Source organism: Mchenga conophoros, linkage group LG20 (assembly GCF_057382185.1).
Source record: "Mchenga conophoros isolate Kocher_MC1m ecotype Shallow Benthic linkage group LG20, M_conophoros_male_GT1.1, whole genome shotgun sequence".
Lineage (NCBI taxonomy): Eukaryota > Metazoa > Chordata > Actinopteri > Cichliformes > Cichlidae > Mchenga > Mchenga conophoros.
In genome coordinates, this window is record NC_140545.1 from 6,909,429 (window position 1) to 6,919,196 (window position 9,768).

The 9,768-nt window shown below is 38.6% G+C and overlaps 2 protein-coding genes across 2 annotated transcripts; one reads left to right on the forward strand and one right to left on the reverse strand.

Moving 5' to 3' along the window:
- Window positions 1-58: 58 nt before the first annotated feature.
- Window positions 59-1,822, reverse strand: LOC146550239 (uncharacterized). Its single transcript, XM_085261089.1, has 5 exons — window positions 1,573-1,822; window positions 1,400-1,471; window positions 1,111-1,194; window positions 895-1,026; window positions 59-800 (listed from the first exon to the last, which is right to left on the reverse strand). Exons 1-5 carry the CDS (start codon window positions 1,811-1,813, stop codon window positions 517-519), a joined length of 813 nt encoding a protein of 270 aa, XP_085117215.1. The 5' UTR covers window positions 1,814-1,822; the 3' UTR covers window positions 59-516.
- Window positions 1,823-5,645: 3,823 nt separating this feature from the next.
- Window positions 5,646-9,608, forward strand: tprg1l (tumor protein p63 regulated 1-like). Its single transcript, XM_085259802.1, has 6 exons — window positions 5,646-6,026; window positions 6,240-6,331; window positions 6,411-6,461; window positions 6,552-6,677; window positions 6,987-7,140; window positions 7,668-9,608. The coding sequence occupies exons 1-6, from the start codon at window positions 5,799-5,801 to the stop codon at window positions 7,860-7,862; spliced, it is 846 nt and encodes a 281-aa protein (XP_085115928.1). The 5' UTR covers window positions 5,646-5,798; the 3' UTR covers window positions 7,863-9,608.
- Window positions 9,609-9,768: the final 160 nt, after the last annotated feature.

The following is a 9,768-nucleotide window of genomic DNA, read 5'->3' on the forward strand; positions in this document are numbered from 1 at the left end:
AAGCCTATATGAACTCAGATATTACCTCTCTTTCTCTCCGTCTCTCTTTTTATCTCTCTCTCAAGTTAAGTAAAAGTCCATAAAATGTAACAGAACATGCCAATATTTAATTTCATATATATTTATTAGAATTATGATTGCTGTACAGCTTACTCGATAAACAGAACACAAAGGTTGATTCTTTCATAGATATAAAGGTAAATTGAAAATTGTCTTCATCACATAAAACATTTCTACAAAACAAACCAAAAAAATAAAATAATCATAATATGTACAATTGTCTTAGAAAATTCTACACCAAATTAAATCTGGCACGGAACTAACAGTCAGGTGCTGAGGTACTTTTTTAATGCAAGTAAAGACGTGTAAATGAAAAACATCTTCGATTTTTTTTCTTGTTGCAAATGTTATTTTTGTTTAGCATTTTTGTCAGTCGGGTTCATACAAATATCAGTACAGAGAACATCTTCATACTGCTGCGGAGTGTGCACGAGCAAACTAACAACTGTTTTCTGCTCACATGGTAAAAAGCAGATGGCCGCTAAAGGTGCTATGGTGATTTTCATTGTCAAAAATCCTTGAGTTAACCCACTGGCGCAAAAACACAACATCTCCAACCTCTAATAACAACGTGACACCATTAGCAGAACTTCCATAATGGGAATTCTGGTGTTCATAGGCAATAAAAATATGCTCGCCATTCTTGATCAACACAGCTCCAGTAGGATGAGCTGCATGACCATGTGCACCAATGTAGAACTCAAAGTGGTAAGCTCCTCTCACTGGTGCAATGAAAAATCCTGTGGGATGTTAAAATCAAATAGAGAGTTGTCACCTACAATGATCTCAACTTTGTCATAAAGTCAGATTTTTCTTTTTCTCATAGATGCATACCTGTATGTGGATTATATGCATTTCCAATATTTGAGACGACACGTCTGAAGACCAGAGGTGTGTGTGTGTTAAACGGTCCAACAGTTCCCGACCCCGCAGCTAGCAGAGAGGCTGAGAAAGCCACTTGTTTCACTGAGACAGAGGACAAAAGCACGTTAAAATGACTGATGTTACATTGACTGTTGCAATAATGAGCTTGTTTCTAAATTCACAAACCTTCTCTCTCTCTCTTTAGAGCCTCCACCTGGTTTTCTGTGGTATTTGTCTTAGCTTTAATGGAGATCAGTTCTTGTGACTGTGCTGTAATCAGAGTAATTGGTTAAAAGAAAAAGAAAAAATGAGCAAAACCTGAGTTACATTGTAAATATTCATTACTTTGGTGTCAGTTACTGAAAGATATATTTAAATATATCATATTTCATGATGTCCAGAAAAAAAAAACAGACCGAGCATTTTCCTCATGGTCTTTAATTATTCATCATTTTTCACTGCTGAGTATATATACCTTGATATTGTTCCTTCAGCTTGTCCAGCTCAGTCTTTTGCAACTCCAGTTCTCTCACCTTAGCTGCTTGTTCTAAATAAATAAATAGATAATTAAAAATAGCATGACATATTTGCAGACACCATGCCAGTGGTTTAATTAAATGGATTCTCAGGCCACACATTATACTTTACCTTCATTGTCTTCTCGCAAGAATCTCACTTCAACCTTCAGTGCACCCAACAAGGCACTCATCTCTCTCAGCACAGAATTGATGTCAGTAACACAGTTGTGTTGTTGATCAGAAGCTTTTGCTTGTCCTCTCTCCTGGGATCCAGTTTCCGTTAACTGTGGAATTATTTCATTGTCAGACTCTGTTTCAAGCCTGGCTGTTGACAGGAAGGTCAGCAGCAACAATGGAAAAAGCATTGTCATCTTACAACTCATAGTGTCCAGTTTACTGTTGTTTCTGTCTTAGGTCCAGCCTTATATAGCGTCTTGACTGTCAAGAATTTTGGGTCAATCATTGGCAGAATTATTTTATTATAAACACGTGCAGAAGATAACACTTGATACTTCTGACCTACTATGGCCTTGAGCTACCCCTCATTTCCTTTTAGTTTTTTTTAAAATGACTTTCTTTTTATAGTCTTGAGCAATAGTTCTCCAGGTTTTCTGAAAGCCTTTCAAAGTTGTTCTTTGGACATAGGCTGCTTTTTCACTCATTTAGAAGGAGTCTGTCTCAAAAACACATAATTGGTTCAGATTTCTTTAGTTGAATCTATGAAACTGACCAAAGATAGCATAGTTCGATGGACAATGAATAGTATTTGTGCACCAACAAGATGACTCCCAAGTTATCAGCTGAAGACTTGGTTTATATCAGTATGGTGTGCAAAGTTTATTTAAGAAATGTGAGGAAATTCGACAAAAGAAGAAGTGGATGGCCCAAAAAACTATTTACAGCAGACCAAATCAGAATCAGAATCAGAATACTTTATTGATCCCTGGGGGAAATTATTTTTTGTTACAGTGCTCCATTTTAAACCAACATTAAGACAAGACAGACAATACGCTAACTAAGAATAGTACAATATATACATATATATACATACATACATACATAAGTCACTTATAAATAAATATTTGGAAAAGAAACATGTGTAGTTGTAGCAGCAAACAGTGTGTTAAGTGGATGAGTTGTACAGGGAGATGGCCACAGGCAGGAATGATTTCCTGTGTCGTTCAGTGGTGCTTTTCGGTAATCTCAGTCTCTCACTGAACGTGCTCCTGTGACTGACCAACATGTCATGGAGTGGGTGGGAGGTGTTATCCAACATTGTCTTTATCTTGGACAGCATCCGCCTCTCCGACACCACCTTGAGGGAGTCCAGCTCCATCCCCACAACATTGCTGGCCTTACGGATCAGTTTATTAAGTCTGTTGGCATCTGCGACCCTCAGCCTGCTCCCCCAGCATGCAACAGCATAGAGGATCGCACTGGCCACCACAGACTCATAGAAAATCCTCAGCATTTTCTGGCAGATGTTGAAGGACCTCAGTCGCCTCAAAAAATAGAGACGACTCTGGCCCTTCCTGTAAAGTGCTGTGGTGTTTTTAGCCCAGTCCAGTTTATTGTCAATGTGTACTCCAAGGTATTTATAGTCCTCCACAATGTCAACACTGACCCCCTGGATTGAAACAGGGGTCAAGTGTTTCCTGGTCTTCCTGAAGTCCACGATCAGTTCCTTGGTCTTTGCCACGTTGAGCTGCAGATGATTCTGCTCACACCACGTGACAAAGGAGTCGACCACAGCCCGGTACTCTGTCTCATCATCCCTGCTGATGCATCCAACCACCGCAGAGTCATCAGAAAACTTCTGACAGTTCACAGTTCACATTGCTGTTATAAAGGTGTATCTTTTCCATTGAATCACACATTGTGATGAAAGTCAAGTAGATCTAATCTACTGGTTTAACTAAATCAACTTGCAGCCACTGTTAATCTATTTGAAATCTTTGACTAACGATTCTGGCAGAAAATTGCTTATTAAGTACTATGACATTGAGAAACAGCATCAGTACTAACTGAAAGTTTAAGAGGTCAAACTTATTCTAACCATGAAGTGATGGCTCAGTCTGAAATATGGCTGACTGAAGGCTTCAAAGGGGAAATTAAAAAACACAAATTTGACAACATCAAATACATTTTGTAAACTCATAAAACTGACAGCACTTATCAGAAACATATCATTTATGGCATACAAACAGATAACAGATTCATAAGTCCAACAGTAGAGAATTACAAATTGGTGTTTAGTTGTTCACATGTAATTAAAAAAAAGTATTGAAATCAAAATAGCTATGCTTTGGTGTATTTGTATATGTATATGACAGCACTAAGCAACCTTCCACAAAAAAAAACAAGTTACAGTCATAGACCAAACATGGTCTTCCTCAAGTTCAGATGAGTATTATGTTCTTCCTCAATAAACCGATAAACCAAGCATGAGAACAAAGTCTGGATTATAAAGAGCAAGGAGACAAACAAAAACACCCACTTGAAAGCTAAACATCCACGTGTGATCTTCGCCCCCCATGTACATCAACAACTCTCTGAAAAACAAGTCAAAGTCAAACTGAGATTTAAAAAGTTATTGTTTTACAAATATGTTGACCTTTCCAGTTAAGTTAGAGAGGATGGACTGTGCTGACTGAGCCTGTGATGACATAAAACAGTTGCAACAGAAAACCCAACTCTAAAAGCAAACAACATAAAACAAAACAAGAAATAGTTCAAGATTAATATTCTTTCACATTTTGGTTAAAAACAACAACAACAAACAAACAAACAAAAACTCTAATCAGTACAAATCATCATTACTAGTCTGCAACCTGCCCTAAGACTAATGTACACCCAAGCAACAGGTAAAGCAGGGAGACAAGTTTCTTTTAACACTGCAATATAGCCACAAAGCATTATCATTTGACTTCCAAAAAGGCTCTTTTTAAAGCAAATGCTGGTTTATTAGATAATTTTCATTTGTGGGCAAACTGCCTCTTAAACAGCACACTCTTTGCAAAACTGCATTTCCAGCTCACAGTTCCCCAGAGTTTCCACTAGAGGGAACTGTTATAGTTAATTTCAATATTAAATAATTGTGAGCGTTAACTTATCGTCCTGAAAACCGGGGGGGTCTTTCAGTTTAACTGTTTTTGTCCATTACAGAAGACATAATAAATGGGCTGGGTCTCAGGAACACACCTCGTTCGTCATTTCTTATTTAGGTGATTCGCTTGTTTTCAGTGATATTTAATGCCTAATATTTGAAACACTGGTGGCATTTGGCATATAACAACCAAGAAAATTTCCAAAAATGAACATGAAAGAGTAAATATCAAAAATGTCCAAGATTACAAAATAAATTAATTAATACTTCCTTGATTAAATATTAAGCTTAATGCTTGATTAAATACTGCTGTCGCACTGCTTTTTCAATAAACCTTTATATAAAGGAAGTTTACTATTCTTGATACAGCTTATAAATGTAAATATTATTACAGCAAAACTGTTCTACAAATGATTTAGACTGAACAATGTCATACACACACACACACTTCATACATCAAGTTACTTTTTGTACAATGCTCAGTCTTTTGCACAACCCACTGTCGTTGTTGCAGTTTTGTATTGCACTGTCTTGTGTCTTTATGGTTCTGTTCTGACTGGTGTTTCACAGTATTGTTTTGTTTTGTTTTTTGCAATGTTTGTGCACTTGCACCTTATGTAGTCCTGTGTTGATTGTCCGTTATATATAGCACCATAGTCTTTTACTGTGTACTGTACCACTGCACATGGTTGAAATGACAATACAGGCACTTGACTTGACCTAAAAGAACAAGTTTTTTTCCTTGTTATTCCCAGACTTACCTGGTTAGGAGATTATAAACCAAAGGAATCTTATTACAATATTATTGTAGTATAACTATCGGGTTGCTGTGGATTTAACTTTGATATAAAACGTACAAGAACAGCATCTTCAGGAATACTAAGTGGCAGTACAATTATTTAATAATTACATGATAATAACGTAAATAGAATTAGGCAATAAAAACTAGAACATTACTTTAGATCATTTACGGATCATGCTAGTGAAAATGATGAAAAAAATGGAACCAGCCAATTTATTTAAAAAAAAATATTTACTGGTAATTACATGGGTCAAAAACACCGTGTCCCTTTAACAGGAAGGAAATTAAACGGGGGAAGTGAAGCAATAGGGAGCTACTTCCTCGTTACCCCCACAATCACAACATTATTTGTGCGCAATGGGAGAATCTGCATCGTCGGGAGAAGATTTTTAGATCTAACAGTGGGTGCACATCGTTGGGAAGCTCCGGGAAACACGTACGTTTCATTATGCTTCAGCTCAACGACGCAATGGAGCCGGAGAGTCCGGGCGCTGCGGTTCTCCACCCTGCAGAAACCGAGGATGGGGTCGAGGTTGCCTTCACGCCGCCGGAGGCCGGACGAAGCTTTGGACACGCCGCCTCCGTGGCCTGCTGTCCCCCGTTACAAACGCTGACGCCTTTTCATGTGCATAACCCCACCATGCAAGCGAAAGTGAAGGACTACTTCGTGTTCAGAGTAAGTTGCTGCATCCATTCCAGCTTGCGGTGATAAGCCCGTTTGTTTTTATATGAACCACTCGCACTTATCGTACGCTGCTTAGGTACCTCTAAGGTACCTCACCCCCAGCCGTAGGCGTCAGTGCAGGGCAGCATGTTGTGACAATCACAGTAACAGATCACAGGGAGGATGAGGCTCAGATGATTTACGGTTGTGTGATGCTGATCTCAGCCAGGTACCATTGAGCAGGCGGTGAGCGACATCAGGACTGTGGCACTGCCGTCCGAGGATGGAGAGGTGCTTAGTGTCTGGCTGCTGGCTGAGTAAGTATCCCGTCATCATGTTTATTATCAGGCAGGAGGCATAAAAATGAACTCTTGTGTGAACTATTGTTTTCTACAGAATTGATCACTGGAATAACGAAAAGGAGAGACTTGTGCTGATAACTGATAGGTGAGTCAGAATCATACCTCATCTTTAAGTGACTAATATTTAATGAGGCATATCAGGTAGCCAACAGCATTGTCTTTACGTTCTCTGCAGGTCCCTGTTGGTGTGCAAGTATGACTTCATTAACCTGCTGTGTCAACAAGTAATCAGGATCTCTCTCAATGCTGTGGACACCATCTCAGTGGGCGAGTTTGAGTTTCCACCCAAATCCCTCAACAAGTATGTCAGAATTTCAGCTTGTCAACAGCCAATTAGTATTTACCCAGAGCACATTAACAAATAAATGTGTAAACATTACAACATTAACCTTTAATATTAGCAAAACAGAATGATGTCTTTTAATTGTTTAAATAGCAATAAATACATACAAAAAATTTTTTTCCAAATTGATGCACACGGAAGTAAAATGTAAAAACTTACAAAATGTCTTTTGTAAACCGTTGTGGTCCATCTCTGTGGTTGTGCTGCAACAATGTCGTCAGCTGTTTGATATTCTAATCTTATTAAAACTGTTGTATTGTCAAACAGAAGAGAAGGCTATGGGATTCGTGTCCAATGGGACAAACGTCCCCAGGCTTCATTCATTAATCGCTGGAACCCCTGGTCAACAGAGATGCCCTACACCACGTTCACAGAGCACCCCATGGCCCATGCTGATGAGAAGGTGGCCTCTCTGTGCCAGGTACAGTCACTTTAATTAAATTAAGCTAAACATGCATTTTTATTATTTCCGATAATAGGCTACTTGACGTTATGAAAACTAAGCAAATAAAGCTTCAAAATGTAAGCTTTTTTCTGTGTTGTGAAACAATGGTGACGGCTGGTGAATGGTTGTTTCAAACAACAAACAGTCACAGTTCAACTGGAAACAATGGACTGATTGCTTGCCTTAAAGACATAATTCAGCCCTCAAGATAAAGACAGTTATTCATACTTTTCAACTTGGTATATCAATAGATATTTTTAAAGCCGTTTGTTTATATTTTACTGGCAAGACAACAGCTGTGCCTTGGGCAATTTCTCATCCAGGCATTGCTACATGCAGTGAATGAAGCCCATTCTACTGCAAAATCTTGAATGTATTCTTTATTCCAGAGCAACCTCAGATACTTAACTCCAGACAGCGACTCCTATTTTAATAAATATATAAATTGTGCACTTTTGAAGTGGCTGTTAATAGGTTCATATTTTTTCCTTCTACCTCCCAAGTTGGACAACTTCAAAATCCAGCTCGTGCAGGCAGTGAAGAGAGCCCATAAGGAGCACCCGATCCCAGGTCGAGCTAACGGTGTGCTGATCCTGGAAAGACCCCTGCTTATTGAAACATATCTAGGCATAATGTCCTTCATTAACAATGAGGCTAAGTTGGGCTACTCCATGACACGCGGCAAGATTGGCTTCTAAATTCAGTCGTTTCTCCAAACTACAACATTTCAACTCATGTGTCTGTGTTAAACTACACTGTCTGAGGGAAGCTGCAGTGTAATGTGTAACATGTGTGTGCGTGTATGCAGAATCCAAGAGATGCCCACACACCTTCCTGAGTCGGTGTAATGGTCAGCCAACTGTACGTAAATGATGCACAGCACTGTAACAACTGTTTACTCATTCATTTTTTTGTGCCCCTAGTCCCCCCCCTTTCTGTCAGAGTTCCACACAAGTGTCACACACACACACGACCTTCAGGAGTGTGTGGCCGTGCTATAAGAGTTGGGAGATAAAAGGCACAGCACGTACTTTATATTGAGCTTCTTGAAGTCTCACGTTTCTGGTTTAACCACTAAATGACAGACTGTCAAATTGAATGTGATATTTAGAACAGTGAAACCGTATCATCGGCCAAGATGAGTTCCATGTTTGCTACATGATATGGTTTGTGTTTGCATTATTCGGACCACAGAGCCATAGAGTAGCTTCTTGGAATGGAAAAGCAGCTGATGAACTGAGTAGGATCGCCGTGTCACATAATTATTCAAATAAATTTATGTCGAGATATGGAAGGAAACTAGATAGGAGAGCATAGCATCTGCAAGGCTGTGCCCTAGGCTCAGCTTTGGTACTGATTTGCAGAATGCATGGGCTTGTTCAGTAGTAATGATGAATTACATATCAAAATCCTCTCTCTTGTATTTAACCCGTGTTTTATTTTCAGTGCTTATATTTACCTAAATGATGTCTTTGCTTAGAGCAGGGAGCCACCATTTGCAGAGCTGTATTAGCTACAATAACAAAAATGTTCTTTTTATGTCAGAAATAATATGTGCAATGTGAACATGTAAATCTTTATGTTTGTTCTGTGAGTTGCCATTACGGTGCTGCAATTTGCATTTGTTTTAGACATATATTTGCACTCAGCTGTATTAAACTGTGCAGAGGGCGGGTTGGGTTACAAAGTGGCACAGATGCAGATAAAGCTTTGCATAAGTACATTAACTTCCTAGAATGTGTGCGTTGTGGATATTATTGTCCAGCCAAAGGTTACAGAACATACTTCCATGCATCGCCAATACCAACAGAAAACATCCCAAAATGCCTTTTTTTTCCTGGTCTTATTTGTGCATGTTCCCTGCATGTTCAGTCTGCATGACAGATGGTTTTTTTTAAAGAAATATCCCAAGTGAATCTGTAAATACTGATTGTTTTGTTTATATACATTTTTTTCCAATGCATTTGACTTAAGTGATCTAAGAATACGAATATACCATTAACAGTTCTCAAGTATTTTATTTAGGGATATTAACTCATTTCTACAAACACGTGAAGGTTTTGTTTTTTGTTTTAGATATCTGTAGCACAATAGCCACTATGGAAAATTAAAAATGCCTCTATGTTTTTGTCAGGGCTGAGGCTTGGGGTGGATATAGCTCTGCTTTACGATTACGTTTGTACTGTCGAAGACTGAAACTACTAGGACTGATTGAAGTTACAGTTCAAGTGGCTTTAGAGCAAGATGATGCCTTGAAGACAAGAAATACTGTCCTGATATATTTAGTACTGCCTGTTGCTGTTTGGATTTCTTACTGACATTTCAGTCTGGTCATAGCGGGTAACGCCTTTTACATGCTATAAGTAATGATGCAGTATTTGCAGGTTAAAGATAATGCAACTTGTGTCATGAAGAACTGCTTTAAAATTACCAACTAAAGAAAACTGTCTCATGTCTTTGCTCATGTCAACAGTGCGACTACATTTCATCAAGATACCTAACTGTAACTCAGCTACTGATTTCAGTAACATGACATATACCGAAAACAAATCATATTGATTAAAGGCTGAACACACTTTTAGAAAACTGGCACCATAAGCAACT

Bases quoted from the DNA above. Each gene is read 5' to 3' on its own strand.
- LOC146550239 (XM_085261089.1), bottom strand. From the start codon at position 1,813: ATGACAATGCTTTTTCCATTGTTGCTGCTGACCTTCCTGTCAACAGCC. The intron at 1,472-1,572 runs GTAAAGTATAAT...TTATTTATTTAG, and splicing joins CTTGCGAGAAGACAATGAAG to AACAAGCAGCTAAGGTGAGA. The intron at 1,195-1,399 runs GTATATATACTC...CTCTGATTACAG, and splicing joins GCTGAAGGAACAATATCAAG to CACAGTCACAAGAACTGATC.
- tprg1l (XM_085259802.1), top strand. From the start codon at position 5,799: ATGCTTCAGCTCAACGACGCAATGGAGCCGGAGAGTCCGGGCGCTGCG. The intron at 6,332-6,410 runs GTAAGTATCCCG...TGTTTTCTACAG, and splicing joins AGTGTCTGGCTGCTGGCTGA to AATTGATCACTGGAATAACG. The intron at 7,141-7,667 runs GTACAGTCACTT...CTACCTCCCAAG, and splicing joins AGGTGGCCTCTCTGTGCCAG to TTGGACAACTTCAAAATCCA.